Source organism: Pygocentrus nattereri, chromosome 18 (assembly GCF_015220715.1).
Source record: "Pygocentrus nattereri isolate fPygNat1 chromosome 18, fPygNat1.pri, whole genome shotgun sequence".
NCBI lineage: Eukaryota > Metazoa > Chordata > Actinopteri > Characiformes > Serrasalmidae > Pygocentrus > Pygocentrus nattereri.
The window spans coordinates 10,144,702-10,164,453 of NC_051228.1; the positions used below are offsets into that span (position 1 = coordinate 10,144,702).

At 39.2% G+C, this 19,752-nt stretch overlaps 1 protein-coding gene across 1 annotated transcript; it reads right to left on the reverse strand.

The window, feature by feature from the left end:
- Positions 1 to 1,693: 1,693 nt before the first annotated feature.
- Positions 1,694 to 6,046, reverse strand: tdgf1 (teratocarcinoma-derived growth factor 1). The gene is made up of 6 exons (XM_017710732.2): positions 5,880 to 6,046; positions 5,738 to 5,787; positions 5,162 to 5,314; positions 3,923 to 4,037; positions 3,717 to 3,826; positions 1,694 to 3,160 (listed from the first exon to the last, which is right to left on the reverse strand). Exons 1-6 carry the CDS (start codon positions 5,969 to 5,971, stop codon positions 3,060 to 3,062), a joined length of 621 nt encoding a protein of 206 aa, XP_017566221.1. The 5' UTR covers positions 5,972 to 6,046; the 3' UTR covers positions 1,694 to 3,059.
- Positions 6,047 to 19,752: the final 13,706 nt, after the last annotated feature.

Sequence of the window (19,752 nt, forward strand, 5' to 3'; positions counted from 1 at the left end):
TAAACCCGCGTGCATAAACCAAAACACAAAAAAGACCGAGGACACATATGAAGATTAACTGTGGTTTCCCTCACGTTTCCCTTACAGGCAGAATTGTAATGCTGTGGCATTGCTAATGACAAAAAATAGAAACACTGGGCAATGTAAAGTAACAAAAGGTTGGGTTAGGAGTTCAGAGCAGCTCCAGTCATTTCAATGCTGTTAATCACATTTTGGAGAACTTCAAACAGGAAATAGGACTTTTTTCCTAAATCCATCATGTTAACCCGTTCATTGAAAGATGCTCCCAGACAGGCCGCTCTCATATTTACCAAGTCTGGGAGGATGTCTGTGGTAACTTTTAGGAACTCCACCATTGTTACCACTTGTAAAGAAGCATACTTTACAGCAGTGGTGGTGATAAGAACCAGGGGTTGCAATGCTGCATTTTATTTAATACTCAAAAATGACAAGTGAGTCTACATGTGTTTATATATCATTGCTGTCATTTTTCACTTTTTGACATAATAATTTACATTGTGTGTAAATTTCATGATAAATAGACCAAAACTAATAAATGGGCAGTCATGGGCTGGAGGTTAGGGAACTGGCCCTGTGACTGGAAGGTTGCTGGTCTGACCCCCAGTGCCGACAGCCCATGACTGATGTGTCCTTGAGCAAGACACCTAACCCCCAATTGCTTGCCGGGCACCGCGGATGGGGCTGCCCCTAGTGCGTTTGTATTCACTAGTGTGTATGTGGTGTTTCACTTCACGGATGGGTGGAATTTCCTAGTTTGTGGGATTAAAAAAGGATCACTTAACTTAAAACAAAAGGCCCAAAATGACTTCGGAAAAATTCTGGTTCCATTGACTTACATTATAGGAAAAGTAGTCCTTTTACTTCTTGCTGTAAAGTTCTCATTTTTGAGATAAAAGGTTTTGCTCTGAAAGCAGCGATATATAAGGTAAAATAAGTATTTGAGGAATATTTTGCCCATTAAAAGATTATAAAACAATGTGAAACTACTATAAAACATGTGTCAGACATCTCGTAGCAATTTTGAAGCATTTTATGGACAACTTTCTGTAAAGGAGCTTTTAGAGGCATTAAACTCAGAGATCTGGTTTCCTTCCCCTCCATTGTGAACTGCTCCATCTGCTCCATCCCCTCCATCTGTTTCTCTAGAATGGAGCATTTCACACCAAGCCACTCTGAATGATTTTGTTTACATCAGAAATATGGAAAAATGGTGGGATTCTTTGTTTTTTAACTTCCCTTCAATTGCTAATGTATAATATGACATTATATATAAACAATTTAAAGTTGAGCCATTTCTGTCACTGGCATAATAAATTCCTACTCTGTAAAAAAAATTAGGTTTTCCTAGTTTTAAGCAATTGTTCCCAGAGAAACTGCCTTCATCTATCGGCAGACAGCTTTGTTAACTTAGAGAAATTACACTTTCACTACATTAAGACAGCAATTAAGTAAAAGACGGCAAAAAAATAGGCGAAACAATCTTATATTATCCTTATAAAAATCTCAATTTGAGAAATATTGGTTATTTAACTAGATGCAAGATCTAGACATTGTTGTAGAGCATCACACTTAGACATGCACTTGAAGAAAACTAATCCATGCCATGTACTTTGGGGAAAAAAAAAACATACTTCTATGTTATTAAGCATTCAAATGAACACAAATCACACAGTTTTTCTGTAGACATTCAGATTTAGTTACTTCAGAACATCTTTTCCCATTTGCATTTTGCCCCCAAAACCCTAAATCTGCCATTTTCACTCTTACGTTATGATTCATAGTTGTGGTTTTTGCATCACCAATGATGAACAGCCAAAATGAGGTCAGAAAGTAATCAGCCATCTGAGTTATTGATGTGAAAATTAATTACTTGAGACAATTTCAGTCCTCCAGTCTCGGACAGATACAGTACATCTCTCCCAGACTCTATAAGGTCAACAGAGTAGGTCAGAACAGCCACTGTGATTGATTGGCCTGAGTAATTGTTTGTTTTAGATAAGGAGAAAATAGCAGAAAGGTCAACAATCACGGGTTATCTTAGCATTATCACACTCTCGCCCCATCAAGAGGGACAGCAAACAAACACTTCTGGCTGCAGATGAAGACCACTTTGACAAACAAATACTTGTACATTAAATCATAGACCCCCAGCACCTTCTGGAATGCTGGTTTATTTAGGAAAAAAAAAATCTCTAGGGAAAATGTACACCAACACAAGTACAATATATCTCTCAATATAAATCCTATATACAGGTTCCTTTACATTAGAACAGTTATTTTAAACACAGCTACATGCTGAACTTCCACCGGAAGTAAAAATGCATTTCAGTGCTGCCAATAAATGCTGAATCCCACTGATGTGTAACCATTTCCGTAGAAATGAATGGTTAAGATGTGAAGTCATCCTGAGTGGTTTGGTGTGAAATGCTCCATTCTAGAGAAACTTAGTGCTAGAGTCAAAACTGTTCACAGTGGTGTTGATGGGAACCAGACGTCTAAAGAGTTTAATGCCTCTAAAAGCTCCTTCGCAGAAAGTTATACACAAAATAGCCAGGAAAACACCTGAGACATTGTTTTAAAATAGTTTAAAAACATTTTATGATTACCTTAATGGCAGAGGGGTACAGGCATGCTGTTTCGAGGCAAAATAGTCCCCAAAGACAACTTATATTTATCACTATTATAGTGTCATCAACATCATATATTAAAACTCAGAAGAGTCAGGTTCACTGAAGGTTTCGGATACCAAATAAAACAACTATATTTGTGTTGTAGACATGGCAACCCCTGGTTCCTATCAGGACCACTGTAAACAAGTCAGATCCTCTAGTTCCGCTACAATTAAACATTTCACAACAAACCAGTACAAATGACACCTCAACCACTGAAGTACGCAGAAAGGTTGAAACGTCTGTGGTAAATGAGAAAAAATACACATTTAAACGTCCTTTAAAATCTTCCTTTGTGGTCGGTCTGGTAAGATGTTCCTCCTGAGCAAAACTGAGACAAGCACACTGAACATAGTAAACCGAGAGTCTTCAGAAGAGAAAAGAAAGAAGCATCGACAGGCACAGGAGAAACTTGCTCAACAGTATACTTGTGGCATTCGAACGAAACCAGCGCACTTCCTGAGAGTCGTCTGCAAAGCAAAGAAAAAAAGAAAGAAAAAAGCCCAGTGAATGAATGGACGAGCATACAGAGTGTTTGAGTTGTGACTTGGGGGAAATGGGACCATTAGCACATGCTTAGGCCTGAAAAAGAACCCCCCCCCCCACCCCCGACTAATCTTTTATGGGTGTGCTGGAATTAAGCGCTAGCCGGTGGGGATTCACAGCCCTATTTGGTCTGTGGATGAGGTGTGAAGAGGTCTCCATGGCTTATTCCAGACAATATCTGATAAAGCTCGTTTCGGCTCCGAGACGGACACTCCATATGCCTCTGGTTATCATGATATTGATGGAGACGGATAAACGTCTGCCTGCGCTGATAGGAAGTAGCTTGAGTCGGTGAATAATATGCATTGAAGCTCAAAATTCTGGCAGATATTCTGTCCACCACTGCACAAATGTAGCTGGGATTAAATCGCACACTCGTTTGAATACTTATTATCTATCAATGGCTAGCCATAACTGGGATTTGTCATAGTTACAAATAAATCAATGCTAATGCAGACAGAAACAACTCAATAAACATACCGCAATCACCATGAAAGACTTCTGGGAAGCAATGCAAGACTCCATATCCACATCTGCAATAGGAACAGCCTTTCTGTACCCATTCTCCGTGTGGAATGACACCACAATTCCTATGAAAAGGACAAAAAAAAAAATACGGCATTGTTAACCTCTGCACATTACAGTAGATAATCTGTTGTGGCTTTTGCTCAGCTACGCCATCTCACCTGGCACGTTCGTCGTATTCACAGCTTCGCCCACTAAAATGTTTCGGACAGGCGCAGAAACTTCCAAGAATGCAGGTTCCCCCGTTCTTACAGCAGCTGCGACTTTGCTTAGCACCTTCAACATAAGCAAAAAAGCACCGGGTGTGAAAAACAGATCTTGTTTTTGGTTCACGTCTTCTATGAGGTTTAGAACATTTTGAAACAGCTGGTTTCACACATCTGATTTTAGACATTCTCCAGTGCACATATGGACCACCGCACTGAGATGCTACAGCACACTGCTTGACTACAGGAACTCATTTTTAAACTAAATACTCTCCCTGCCTTCATTAAAAAAGTGCCAAAAACCTTTGTAAATGAGAAGTGGGAGTGTGAGGAACCTTCTTAGCAAAAGGGTTCTCAATAGTGCCTAACAAGGTTCTACAGCTTTATGTATAGAACATTTCAATATGTATAGAATCATTTAACCATGCAAGGTACCATTTATGCACTCAATTGATGGATTCATTGTGTTCATTCTCCTTACAGAACCACCGGCTATACTAAAGAACCCCTGACTTTTGAGGAAGAACTGCTGAAGAACCCATGGAGGAAACCCTAAGGAATGCTCCCATTTATAACCACTAGTTTTACTAAAGAACCCCTCATAAACCCCTAACCTCTGCTGAAGAACCCCTAAGGAACCCCCGAAGAACCCTAATGAACCCATGCAGAACCACTGGCTGTACTGAAGAACCATTTTAAAGGCATTACTTAACTAGAGAAACCACATTCCTCTCAAAACCTGAAACCCCCGACACTCTGAATAAACAGGTTCCAAAGTTCTCTGGAATAATGGCTTAGATGAGCCACTTAGGAACCTTTTTAGTGTTAATGAGATCTTAAAGAACTGTAGAAGTGTAAAGAACCATCTTAAAATTTAAAAGAAACGGCATTACCAATTTATTTTTTTTAAACTACATATCCCACACAAGAACCATTTAGGAACCTGTATTTTTAAGAATGTACTGTCTCCAGTGGATCCCAGTAACTATCCCGGCAACGCCAAAGCTTTGAGTTTTTCAAGATCTAACCCTCCGTAGCTCAGACGGTTAGATGATGTATTAAATCTGGTCTGGAAAACATAAAAATATGCAAGGGGTCTCCGGGACTGGTACTGGAAACCCACTGCTAAAGCCTGTAGGTGCTACCCCAGCTGAACCCCTGTCCAAGACTTGGGCCTTGCTGTCCATCACTTACTTCCAGTGAGCCCAATAAAAGGTAACACGGCTCCAGGGTCGCGGTGCTGGCCGCCAGCTGTTGGATTCATTTCATTAAACTGGTTCAGGAATTCACTGTGCTGATCAGGCCTCCTGGACACTTTAATATTCCCACATTCTGTTCCCTCACAGCCTTTGGGGGAAAAAAGATCATATAAAAACGAGGAACAATTCAGGTGCAGCTGGCTTATGCGACAAAAAATGAATATATGAATGAATAAATAAATAAATAGCACATAAATATGGAACGCATGGTGCTGCTTAACACTATAAAAGACAGTTATAAAAAGGAGCGTACTAAAAACAGAACCATTCAGGTTTGACTAGTTACAGTGTCAAATAAATAAGGAAATAAATAAACAAATGTACTTTTTTTTTTAAATTATGAGAATTATGAGAACAGGTGCTGCTATAAAAAGAAATAGATAAAAAATCCCACTATATTCAAAAGATTTTTTTTAAACCAGTAAAAAAACAAGACATAATTCGGGCACATCTGGCTTACAACCACTATACATATATAAAATAGCTAATTAATACGTAGGTTATCAATTACCTGATCCAGCTGTGATGGTCTGCCAGGCCACTGCTGCAGACAGCAACACCCTGGAGAAAAGACAGCAACGTTCAGGCCTGAGGAGCAAAACTTTTTGGACAACGAAACACTCTGAGTTTAGGAAGGAGAAACGGCTTCTTACCTCAGCAGTAGGTTCGTCATTGCTCCTCTCCAAAACTGCCAGAATCGGAAGGGAAAGTCAAGCTGCTCAGTCCAATACTTGAAAGCTAACATTCGAGTAGCATCAAAACATTAGCTGTGCTCTCCGCCTCGGTTACCAACGAGAGCTCACCGATAAAGACACACCCCGCGGACTCCTGATTGGTTATTCGCCTCTGTGGCCCCGCCCACCAAACAATGGTCCTCGACGGTTCACCGTTGACTCCCAATTCACACCTATACACGCCCTGCCTCCCCACCCGTATTCCGGATAGACCCATTACCCAGCAGTTTAACACTCACCAGCCACTTTATTAGGTACACCTTGCTAGTAAAAGGTTGGACCCCTTTTGCCTTCAGAACTGCCTTAATTCTTCATGGCATACTTTCAGCAAGGTGTTGGAAACATTCAGAGATTTTTGTTGGTTATTTGAGTTACTGTTGCCTTCCCATCATCTCGAACCAGTCTGCCCATTCTCCTCTGACCTCTCACATCAACAAGGGATTTTCGTCCACACAACTGCTGGTCACTGGATGTTTTCTCTTTTTCGGACCGCTCTCTGTAAACCCTAGAGATGGTTGTGGTGAAAATCCCAGTAGATCAGCAGTTTCTGAAATACTCCACCAACAACCACGCCACGTCACTTAAATCCCCTTTCTTCCCCATTCTGTTGATCGTTCTGCACTTCAGCAAGTTGTCTTGATCACCTCTACATGCCTAAATGTACTGAGTTGTGGCCATGTGACTGGCTGATTAGCTATTTGTGTTAACAAGCAACTGAACCGGTGTACCTAATAAAGTGGCAGGTGAGTGTATGCGTAAGCAGTCCATCTACCTGTTTTAAAATGGAATAACTTTAACTTTTTTAATTCGGCCATCCTACAATTATTCTATTCTGAGATGTCAAGTGTTTAAACAAACAAACAAACAAACAAACAAAAACAGAGCACCGAGTTCGAGAAAGGAGCATGACATTATTTATATAAATTGAGCTGGGAATTCATTTAAACCAGGGGTCTCAAACGAGTCAGATGAAAAAGTAGGCAGCTGAAAATAAGAGTCCCTTATTTTTTTCATCCAAGTGTAAATTTTAAGTATACATCGTTTTCTGTCTAATGTTTCGTTGTAAACTAAAATATGGGAAAATAATGTCATTTGTCATTTAAGCCCATACCATATATTTTCATTGAAGTGGATGTTTATGTTTATTTGCAATTCTTCTATCATTGTGAACTACTACTATGAATAATAATGAAAACTTATTAGTGGTATTAATATCATCATCATTACTATGATGAACAAATTATTATTTATCAATGAAACGTTATTTATTAATAATGTATTAGAGCCTGGCTGCTTCATATTTTGCCTGTTTTATGACTGCAAAACGCCAGAGGGAGCCAGTATGCATGACGAGGAATGCTCAAAAAACACCTGTTTGGAACATTCCACAGGTGAACAGGTTAATTGGAAACAGGTGAGTGTCATGATTGGGTATAAAGGGAGCATCCCTGAAAGGCTCAGTCGTTTACAAGCAAGGATGGGGCGAGGTTCACCACTTTGTGAACAACTGCGTGAGCAAATAGTCCAACAGTTTAAGAACAACGTTTCTCAACGTACAATTGCAAGGAATTTAGGGATTTCATCATCTACAGTCCATAATATCATCAAAGGATTCAGAGAATCTGGAGAAATCTCTGCAAGTAAGCAGCAAGGCAGAAAACCAACATTGAATGCCCGTGACCTTCGATCCCTCAGGCAGCACTGCATTAAAAACTGACATAATTCTGTATCAGATATTCCCACATGGGCTCAGGAACACTTCAGAAAACCACTGTCAGTGAACACAGTTCGTCGCTCCATCTACAAGTGCAAGTTAAAACTCTGCCATGCAAAGTGAAGCCACATATCAACACCACCCAGAAACGCTGCTGGCTTCTCTGGGCCCGAGCTCATCTGAGATGGACTGACGCAAAGTGGAAAAGTGTCCTGTGGTCTGACGAGTCCACATTTCAAATTGTTTTTCTAAATCATGGATGTCGTGTCCTCTGGGCCAAAGAGGAAAAGGACTGTCCAGATTGTTATCAGCGCATCTCTGATGGCATGGGGGGCTGTTATTGCCCATGGCATGGGTAACTTGCACATCTGTGAAGGCACCATTAATACTGAAAGGTACATACAGGATTTGGAGCAACATCCAAGCAACGTCTTTTTCAGGGACGTCCTGCTTATTTCAGCAAGACAATGCCAAGTCACATTCTGCACGTGGTACAACAGCGTGGCTTCGTAGTAAAAGAGTGCGGGTACTAGACTGGCCAGCCTGCAGTCCAGACCTGTCTCTCATTGAAAATGTGTGGCACATTATGAAGCACGAAATACGACAACGGAGACCCCGGACTGTCGAGCAACTGAAGTTGTACATCAAGCAAGAATGGGAAAGAATTCCACCAACAATTAGTGTCCTCAATTCCCAAACGCTTATTGAGTGTTGTTAAAAGGAAAGATGATGTAACACAGTGGTAAACACGCCCCTGTCCCAACTTCTTTGGAACGTGTTGCAGGCATCAAATTCAAAATGAGTGAATATTTGCAAAAAACAATTAAATTATTAAATACCATTAAAACATTAAATACCTTGTCTTTGTAGTGTATTCAATTGAATATAGGTTGAAAACGATTTGCAAATCATTGTATTCTGTTTTTATTTATGTTTTACACAACGTCCCAACTTCATTGGAATTGGGGTTGTACCAGGCAACTTGAAAGTCACTTGGCTGGTCAGTGGCGGTTTGTTATGAGACAACAAAGCATATAAAGTGTATTAACTAATGAATTTGAGTGTATTGGCTTTATGTTTTTGATCCATGCTGTAGCTCTAACAAATGAAAATTGAAATCTCAGCTGAGATTTACAGCCCTAAACCACATACTAGCACACTAAATAGTGTGTATACAGCAGCGCAGTAGCATTAGAAACGCTCTCATTAGCGCAGTAGGTGTGGTTGGGAGGCAGGATTAGAGCAGACAGTGAGACGCGATCAACAGTCCAGTAGCTCCAGTGGCTGATTATAGCTTTTAGCTTGTTAGCTGCTTATTAGACATGTTGGGTTGGGTTCTTATTCGCCGGCATCGTTTCTGAAGTACGTTCATATGAGGCCCCTAAATGTGTCGTTTAACTGCTGAACAACTTAAGGTGGAGCGGCAAATTTGAATAAGAAGAGTGCAAATCAGAAGCTGACTTCTATCTTAACTGTTTATTATTTAAGAACAATATTTAAGAATATTGTTTTTTTGTTAAATATCTCACATCTGAATTTTCTGCATTTGAGATGCAGAAGTGAGTCTTCAGTGAGGTCAAAGGCTAAAAATGAAAAGTTAAAATAGATTTAAAATTTTTAAAAATTAAACTTTTAAAACTGCCCAGAACTGCTGTTACAGCTTGCCTACCTAAATGACTGTGGGGCATTCTTAATGACGTAATTGAATACTGTTAATGAATGTGGGGTAAATGGAGCTAAATGAAAAAAAATTGTTTTGATAATCCTTTAATTTTGGACATTAGAAGGAGACATTTCACTAAATAAGAAATAAAACATACCAGTATCTACAGAAAACAGGAAAAAGGCAGGACACTAGCATTACTGCTACTGAGTGCTGATTAGTTAGCATGACTGCTACTGAGAGCTGATTAGCTAGCATTACTGCCGCTGAGAACTGATTGGTTGGCGTTACTGCTCCTCAGTGCTGATTGGTTGGCAAGCTGGTCATCATTGACTGGGTGAAGTGATTCAAATTTACCTAGGTCATGAATATACACACACAACAGTGTTAGAAAGTCCTACTGGATTTCAAAAGTGCTTAGAAATATAAGAGCAATGTTGGAATATTTTACACTACTCTGTGTTCAGGAAATTGCTGCATTTTTAAATGAATGATTTTTGAACCAAATCACCATAGCAACATGTTAATTTTGGACTTGCTCAAGAGCTCCCTCTAGTGTTCATGCTGCATCACATTTTTGTTTCAGTAGTTACTCTTGGATGCATTGCTCTGTTTTTGCATAAACATGAACCAATTTAATAAGGCTCAAATTGGGTATCCAGTCAGCGTCTGATTTGTGAAGCAAAGCTACCCATCAGATCTAAACTTTATTGATGGGTTAGCTGCAAAATATATATATATTTGCAGATTTTAAATGATAAATGAAGTATTAAGACTTAAGTTTAAACTTAAGCAAACTTACCCTCAATAAGAACAAACCAGCATTAACTTTCTGTGCTGCCTCTGGTACAAACACCTCACAGGCCCAAAATAGTGACCTAATTAGAAAGAAAATGAATAAACTGGCATCTGATGCTGCTTCTTTGCTTTGTGCACCTTCTTAATCAAATAAATCGCAATAACAGTGTCACTGCAAGGCCTACAGCTTTTAATCATTTAGCTAGTCATGAAAAGTAGCATATAAACATCTGCCACTTTTACTCAAGTGTGCCTGATTATAAAAAGTCAACGCTCAGATCTTCCCAGCCTGCAGTTTTTTTTTAGCCTAGCTATTCATGACTCTTTCTTAGCAGGTAGGCTAAGCAGCATGTTCATTTGCAGTCAGTGCCAGCACTTAGCAGCAGGTTTCTCGGTGTCTGTCAGCTCGGAAAAGTAAGAAAGTGTCACTGTGAGCAAAGAAAGACATCACAAGCTGCAGAAAATCACCCACCCGTCCAAGCTCCACTCAAAACCACCACATGGTAGATTAAATATCCCTTTGAGCACTTTCTCTGCCATATACAGCAGTGATTTCCCTGCACAGCGGAAGCCCAGGCCAGGTACGCCAAGGAAATCTATTACGATGGGTGACTGAAGAATCCTTTTAGTAGTGAAGAAAATAGGTGTATGCAGAGATTCGTCAAAGACCACCATGTGCAAAACCCAATGTTACAGGGTTTGCGCTAAAAGAGAGAGCGTGAGTGAACCTCACAAGAAGAGGATGTGAAATTGACTTCATTTCTGGAAGTCTAGGAATGGTTGAGGCAAAACATAAATTTAAAATCATATACGTTTGCATATTGTGATAAGTTTGGGTATTATGGGATGTTATTAACTAATCCCAGCACGATAAGCAACTAGGCCAAGCTTGGCTAGCAGTCTAGCAGCTTATGAGTATGAACTGTGGGAAGTCAATCCCATACAGAAATCTGATATATGGCCAAATATGCACATATATCATAAAGAGCTAGTCATATATTTCAAAATATATGTTTAGATTTGTTGTGTATGTATATATATATATATATATATATATATATATATATATATATATATATATATATACACAACAAAAAGCATCAAATTGGACATACATGCAAAGCCTAACATGAAGCCAGTGTATACCATCCATATATGAATAATGTTTTCTATCACGCATTTTTAAACATATGTGTTACACATATATATTTGTATATGTTGACATATGCCTCACATATATGTCCCAGATTTGAAAATGGCCAAAAGAAATTGGTATATGCCACATATATGCCCATATGTGACATATATAAGTTGGATTAATGGGAAATCCATATATGCATATGTGGGTCATATAGTTGAAATACACATACTGACATATATCACATTTCCATGTGAGATCCCAGTGCAGTATACACTTAAGTAGGCAATCGTCTAAGCAGTTAACCTAAATGCTAGTTATAAGTCTGAAACATAACAACTAGGCTAAACGATAGCAAGCTAAACAGGCTAAAAGGCAGCTAAACAGCTTCTCCATTAATATTCCATCTTTCAAGCTTTAAAGTGAAGTAATTGAAGCTGTACATCTTCTAATTAAAAGTAAAGAATATGTTATTGAATGTCACATGACTCAAACGTCTGCGTTTATGATTAGGTCTGTGCAGCACCGCTAGCTTGATGCTAACATGCAGGAAATCGCATAGAGGTACTAATTTAAATTAGCATTAGTGTTTTGGTGGTAATTTCTGAGGAAAAACTACTTGTAAGGAGAAAGCTTCTGCATTCTTCCCTGATATGTTATGATATTTGTACTATTATGTGACAGAAATTGCAGTATGCAGTTATTGGTGAGAGTTCTTCGTCCCATTCAGTGCTCCATAGCAGCAATATTATCATACTCTAAACTAGGGGTTCTTAAGCTGGGGTTCTGTAATATGTATGCTGGGGTGTGTGGTGGCCTGTGGGAGAAAGGGAAGGGAGAAAAAGGGGGTCATGAGATATTTTCAACCCCAAAAAGGGCTAAGCATCCCTTAAGCATCCCTGCTGTAAAGGAAGTATATTATTACTTATTGAAAATGTATGTGTGTGTTATCATGTCTTATGTTGTAGAAGCTTTATAAAATCACTAAATTACTTGAGGCAATATACTATTGTGATTTTGTCACGGGTGAGGGCTGTTCTTAGGCATTACGCGAAGGTTTAGTGCTTTAGTTTAAAGATAGCTGTGGTTAGGGTCTGCTCTAGTACGGGCTATAGAAAGGAGCATGTTAATGATAGTGTATTGTGAAAATTTGAGGTGGATATTTTCCAAAACTAAAACCAATCAATAAATTATATGATTACATAGGATTCTATGAAGAATTTATATCCTTATTTTCTTTTCTCCGATGGGCAGTTTCCCAAACATTTCTGGCCTCAGCCTAAACTAAATAAAATAACTGTAACTCAGCATTGGTACTGCAAATTAGTCCAAGACTAGGCCCAATCCATGTCTGGGAAGTCAGTTCTAGAAGTATTAAGGTTGCTCCGTGATCTTATGATGAAGACAATGACTGAGGGGTTAAACTATAGAAAGTCTGCCTTAATTAACAAGAGGGGATCAGAAGTGTTAATAGACACAAACATTAAAATGAATAATGATGCCATTATAGAACACAGTAAAGTTCTTTATATGTATTTTTAGAAAGCCTGTAATGGGCAGACATGACCAATGCTGGGTGTCTTCTCTAATGATGCTCAGCAAGACTCTCTATCCACTTTTAATTTGTCATTATAACACTGACTTTTAGCTTTTTAGTGTTTCATTTTAAGCATGCCATGCATACTTAATTGCTGAGTGGTTGACTACAGCAGTCAAATGAGGGGAAGGCACACCCACTGAGGCATGAAATATGTCATTCTACCTCAGAAAACAACATATTTCTGTTAACCTCAATACTCATTGCATTTTATTTTTGAGAAGATGTTTTGTGCTATTTTCATATTAAACTGGCATTGGTTAACAGCAATGTGACTTCTAGCCAGTCCCAGTGCAGCACACAAATACAGAGCAATTCTAAGCCATGTCCAGGGATATATTTCTGCAGGCCAGGAGCATAGTCACTGATCACAGGCCTGCCCAATAAAATGAAGAAAGAACATTTAATAAGGCTTATAATTAAAGATAATGCAATTATTTGTTTTCTCTAAGTGCTTCCACTGTATTATGGCCAGCCAAATTATCAAGCTCTCTGCCAAGCTCTGCCTAATTTTCTCAGCCCTCCAATCACTCCACAGCAACTGCTGCTATCTCACATTGCCTCAAGGCTTCGGGTTATTACCAGTGCACCAGTTTTTAAATTTGAATCTCCAGTTGTGATTAAAATACGTTACTGGGGACATTTAAAAGTGTGATTCAGTTCCACAAAATATGTCATTTTTTCCCCATCCCAAGCCTTCAAAAATCAATACGGTACTTGAGACACGACATCATCACTTTTTTGTTGTCGTCAGTTTTCATAAAAATGCTGAAATGGACTTTAACGCTAATTTCTAGCTAGTTCAGTGAATCAAAAGTAAGACGGGAATGAACAGTACACCTGCCATGCCATTATGGTTTTGACTGGAGTGATTGGCTTTAGGTTTTTAAGTTTGCTGGGTTGTTTTCCTCATAATTGAAACCAGTATTCTACTTAATTGCGGTTATATTACCGTAGGGGCAGAAGCATTAGAATAGATAAGCTGATGACTGTACAGTTGTCAGGAATGGACTACAGAATGGTGTAATGACAATGTGGGACAGTGGTGTGTTTGGAAGTTGCATCTATCAAATTGGCCTACCCACTTTTTCACAGGCCTGCCCAACATTTATTTCTCCAATTAGGAGGGACTCCAAACAGGTCGATCCTAATTCCAAATGGGTTTGCATCCTGTTAAATGCTTCAGTATTGCTTTAATACAAATGTATGTAAAGAGGATTTTCTCTACAGACCACAGACCATAAAGCCCCCTCTAGTGTTCCATGGGCCCAACTTTAGGGGGAGGCAGTCATCTGTAGTGGACTGGTAATGGATCTTGAAGTCATAAAAGCATAAGTGAAAACAGATTTCACTTACTATAAGCAAAAATAAAAAAATAGTCATGTTAAAACTATAAACCACATGTGCCAATTCCAGTCCTGATGGGCCAAAACACTGCAGATTTCAGCATGCTAACTCATTAAACACACCTGGTTTAGCTCATCAGTTTATTAGCAAGGCCTTCGTGAACTGAATTCAGAGCGTTAGATGAGGGTAAACATTAATCTCCACAGTACTTTGGCTCAGAAGGTACCCAGTTTGACATGCCTGCTATAAACAATATATAAACATTAATGGAGATGCAGAAATAAAAAACATATTGAAGTAAATCAAGGTAAATTAAACATCAACAGTCTGAGATTGTTGACAGGGGGACTGACATACAGAGCCAGCTTTGAAACAGAATTAAAGAAAGTCTACATTTTGCTCTGCAACTGGATGAGTAAGCTGATGTTACTGACTGCTTATTCCTGTGAGGTACATTTGGGACAGTAGTTGTCATGAAGACATGCTATTTTACGGTGAGCTGCCTTCTAGAACAGCAGAGAAATGCCTTCAATAAGTCGACACTTCCATGAAAATGATCTTGGATGGAAAAACTGGGTGGGGGTATACAATGATGGTTCAGCATGACCACCAGGCGGGCACAGCGGCATCCTCAAGCAAATCTTTAATAGGGCACCCAGCGCTAAATGGACGCATTGTTTCCTACAACCTGAAGGCCTAGCATCAAAAAGGATGTCACCAGAGCTCCACAAAGTGATGGATGTGGCCATCAAAATGGTAAACTATGAAAAGAAAAATGCTGTGAACTCCAGGTGCATTATTTTTCTGCATTGTGTGACCGCATGGAAGCTGAGCATGTTCAGCTGCTCTATCATAGTGAGGTGAGATGACTGTGGAGAGGGCAGGTCCTCAGTTGATTGAGCTCAGAAATGAGATCCAATGTTTTTTTTGTATCAGAGAAAAACTCCCCACTAGCTCAATACTATGCTAATGTAAACTTTCTGGCCAAACTTGCCTGCCTTGCTGATATATTTCCACAACTAAACCAGCTGAACCTGTCAATCCAAGGCAGAAACAGCAGCATCTTTTCAGTTTCTGATAAGAATATAGGATTCAGGAGAAAACTGGCTTTACAGACAAGGTGGTTTCAAGAAGAAAGAATGGTTTTGGAGAACTCTTCAAATGTAAATGTCCCCAACACAGTCTTCCTTCATCTTTCACAGCTGACTGAGAAATTCATAGAGTACTTTCCACAGGATCTTCTAGTATCTCAACCATCACATTGATGCTACCATCAAAATGAATAAAAGGAAAATGTAACTTTTCAAAAACTGAGTTATGTATTACGCTATGGTGCAAATATGTGATGGTAATATGTGATGACATCATGGTATTTGTTGTGTCATCACAGATATGGAGACTAGAGCTCATGGCCGCTTAACACACACATTGGACTCATTTAACCCTTGTGTGGTGTTGATGTTTTTCTTACTAAGGCCCAATCCCATTTCTTCTTTTTACCCCTGCTCCTTGTTTTCGAGTGTCACCCTAACCCTTTGAAACTAAGTTGAAGGGGTAGTGGTTGAAATCTTGCCTTACGAAAATGGGTCAACCCTCAAAAAAAAAAACACCGCTTCATTAACAGGCTACTAACGCTGCTCTGCAGGCGACCAAGCCCGTCTGCAGTGATAACAGAGAAGGGAAAAGTTAAGTTTCTCACTGCTGGGCTATAGTTACATTTAGGGAATCATATGCTTTCAAAGAGGGGATATAAGACAATTATTTATCACCACCCACCTCTAGTTCTTTGGTGATACAAAGCTGAAGTCAACTATTCACCAGTTTCTTATTCGAATTTTTCCGTTCCACCTTAAATGGTGCAGCAGTTACATTCTGGAGCTACTTAAGTTAGAATGTTATGTTAGCTAGCGAAACATTAGCATACTATTGGTGAAAGTTTATGCTTGTTATGAAGAAAATGACCATAATACATTGAAACAACATTAAACTAAGATAATACGGTAGTTGTCATAAGTTTTTAAAGGAGAAAATACTTAGAACTGTGGAGTTTTTTTGGTTGCTCACACAGCCATTTTACCGGTTTTTCTTTTTTTCTCATAACACTCTAAACCTCTGCAAAACCTGATCTGATTGGAGGGCCATGCAGCCCTAGCACTTCACCGTACCCCGCCATCTCAACAAAAATCGGGACACCCTAACCCTAGACGTGAGCATGCAAAACAGAGGGCTAAGGGCTAACTGTTAGGGGCAAATGGTGTAGTAGGATTGGGCCTCAGTGGTCCACTGGACCCACAGCATTACCCGCTAAAAAAAATCAATACAGTCATAAATTATGAAAAAAAAAAAAACTTTAAAAATATCACAAATGTCCAGCGTAGGGTTCTCCTTTAGCAGCTGTAGCCAGTCAGCAGCCTGTCCATGTTGCCCACTCTCACACACACATACTAACACCAGGCCATGTAAGAGGAGAACAGAGTGAAGGACACAGCACCTCCACACTTTTATTCCGTGCAGGTTCACCCAACACCACATGCGTAACATAAAAGTGAACAGTGTGAAGACACTAAAAATTTGTTATTTTATATGTTCTTCACCAAAAATGAGCAAAGGCCAAGGAATCTGAGTTTGAGATAATAATAAACCACATAAATTTTTTCTTTTGGTAAACACTGAAAACGGGTCCCACAGACCACAACAGCACACAAGGGGATAAGCTATTATTTAGGCACTAAGCTATTATTTAGGCTTCTCAGTGTCAGTACTTAAGAAATAAAAGAAAAACAAACATAAAAAATAGTTTTTTTTCATTTGTGCCATTCTAAGCATTCTAGTTATAAACAGGTTAGGTTGAGAACTGCCACTCTAGCAGGTTCTGTACACTTTATGAAGTTCTGTGTTTGGCTTGTTAAAAGCTCAGTGCTTTCCCCATTATTATTATGGGGGTGACATGGTGCTAGTTTCAATTGCAACAAAATGTTTGGTTTAACATTTCTTCTTTTAGAAATTCTCTTTTCTAGTTGGTAATGTGGTCTTCCACACATTAACTGAGATCGTACATATCTCCTCTTTTGCCTTCACTTTGAGAGATGAGTAACAATTCACTCTTTCCACTATCTCTTGAGAAATTGGTCAAGTCTTCAGATTCACAAATGCACTGTGGTATTTTGTACAGTTTTTAGAGATGTCCTGGGCATAGTTACAGTTGCTAAGTTATGAAGGGCCAACTGGGTGAACTTGCCTCAGCGCCACCCTGAGGCAGACCAGCGCTGCTGCATCTCTAGTTAGTGAGGAATGCCAAAGATAGAAGCTTGACAAATGGCAAAGCAGCGAAATACTGACCTTTCCTGAATTTGCATTTGTATTTTTTCTCTAACAGTCAAGGACCCCCAGAATTTTGATTTTAAGAATTTAGGGGTCCAAGAGGTTAATTAGGTTAATTAAAATGAGTCATGTCTGATCTTTCCTACGTTTAATATGACACTGCTCCCAACAAAATTAAAGTGGAACACTCGTCTGGGTACACACACACACACACACACACACACACAGCCCAAAGTTCTTTGTAATCAAACACAAACTAAATTATTTGAATGATCAGAGTTCCTTTCTTCACTGAGGCTCAATGGTTAATATATTTAAGTAATGCGATGTAATAATAAGAAATGATTGTTTGTCGATGATGAATAGAAGCAAATATCTGTGGTACTGATATTCACTAGCATAAGAGTCACAGAGCTCAGACTGTCATTCCATGCATATTTAATTATTGCAATATAATTACTTTATATTTATCTGGAAAAAAGGGAATCAAGCTTGGCCTGGACACTTTTGTTGGCCTGGAGTGCTTGCAGAACCTAGCTTTGGGGTTAACTCCAGCCTCACTTATCCTCTATCTATCGTTTCATTGTTTATTCTCTCACCTGCTAGTCAACACTCAGCAGATGCATTTCCGGTCACTTAATTGTACATTCCATGTGTTAAAGGCAGTCAAGATCCATCTCTGATCACCTCTGAATGTGGTTTGAGTGCTCCAGTCCACTCATAATACATCCCGGAGTGCTTAGTCCCAAAAGAATATAGACATTTAACAAGATAAAAATAAACACATTTTGCTTTTATTTATCAGCCTAATCATTCTGTTCTACAACCAGCCAGGAGAAAAAACCCACTGGACTTCTCACCAACCAATAGCAAAGGACTTTGAGATGTGCCCTGACATTAGGAGGTATGGTCCACCCATTTGGAGTTACCTTGAGTCCAGCATGTAGGAATACCTTACTCACTGAGTGCATTTACTTGCACTTAATAATCCCATAACAGCAGAAAATCAGATTACATGCACTTGAATAATCAGATAATGGGAAACTCCGGGTCTACATGAATCAGATAATAATCAGATTTCTGCTTTGCAACCCACCAATAAACTCACAGAAGAAGACATGACATAAACATTAATGTCAAAACTCTTTTTTTAAGCATTGGTGCCACTTTACCTGAAAATATGAACACACATCATCTAGAAGATGAAGAATATTTAAATCCTTCATTTCGTCAAGTATGTATTTAGTTTCAGCATCGCTCCAAAAGTGTTTTGCCAGATCTTGTGGCAATTCACTTGCACAGATTGAGAAATCCGAAAGAAATCAGAGTAACGGTTCACGTGCACTACATGCACTGAGCTAAAACCCAGCTCTCTTTATTGCATTACTTACTCGGATTTCCAGGCCATACTCCCATCTAAGAAATTGGTGTGTTGTTTACATGACCATTTGAATAATTAGATAATTGCAGAAGCCAGATTACGATCAGATTATCAGAGCGCATGTATAAGCACTTACTGTCATCGCTAGACTTTTAAATCTGTGTATAACAGTTTACATTTTCTTGCACTCACGTCTAGACTTGTAGAGAAAAGTCTCCTTCAAGTCCTTTTAATAAAAGACCCTTAGATTCACTGCTTTTTTTCTGCCAGTGTAGATTTATTCACATGGTGGTCTTACACTGCCTTCACAGTGGAGAATGTTCCTGATCTGCTGAGATTTTCTTCCCTACCAAAAGGATTCCTGGGTCATCTGTCGTAATAGATTTCCTTGGTCTACATGTGCTGGTCTAACAAAAAGCTTTGCAGAAAAACGCTTATCGATTGCTGCAAGGAAAGTGCTCAAAGTGATATTTACTCTACCATATACCCTACTCACACAAATCTCCCACCCCTCCACCGTTCAGCCCCACTCAAGTACCACTGTATTTGAGTTGAGTGGAACTCAATGGTGCATGGGCAGAAGATTTTTGCAGCCTTGTGATGCCTTGCTTTGCTCACAGCGAGACTTTTGTACTCCTCAATAATGACAGACACCAAGAAACTCCAATAGCAATTGCAGTGCAAAGACCTGCAGTTTTGTGGAAGAAACAATCATGAACAGCTTTGTTGAAACGGGAAATTTGCAAATTTGCAAATTTGCCTTCATGCAACTGCAATACATCCTCATAGTGTGCCTGACATTGATGTTTGATCAACTGAGGCTGAGGCCAGTC

Coding starts and splice junctions, on each gene's coding strand:
- tdgf1 (XM_017710732.2), bottom strand. CDS start 5,971: ATGTTAGCTTTCAAGTATTGGACTGAGCAGCTTGACTTTCCCTTCCGA. Junction 5,315..5,737: donor GACCATCACAGCTGGATCAG/GTAATTGATAAC, acceptor TTTCCCCCAAAG/GCTGTGAGGGAACAGAATGT. Junction 4,038..5,161: donor TTTTATTGGGCTCACTGGAA/GTAAGTGATGGA, acceptor CTTATGTTGAAG/GTGCTAAGCAAAGTCGCAGC.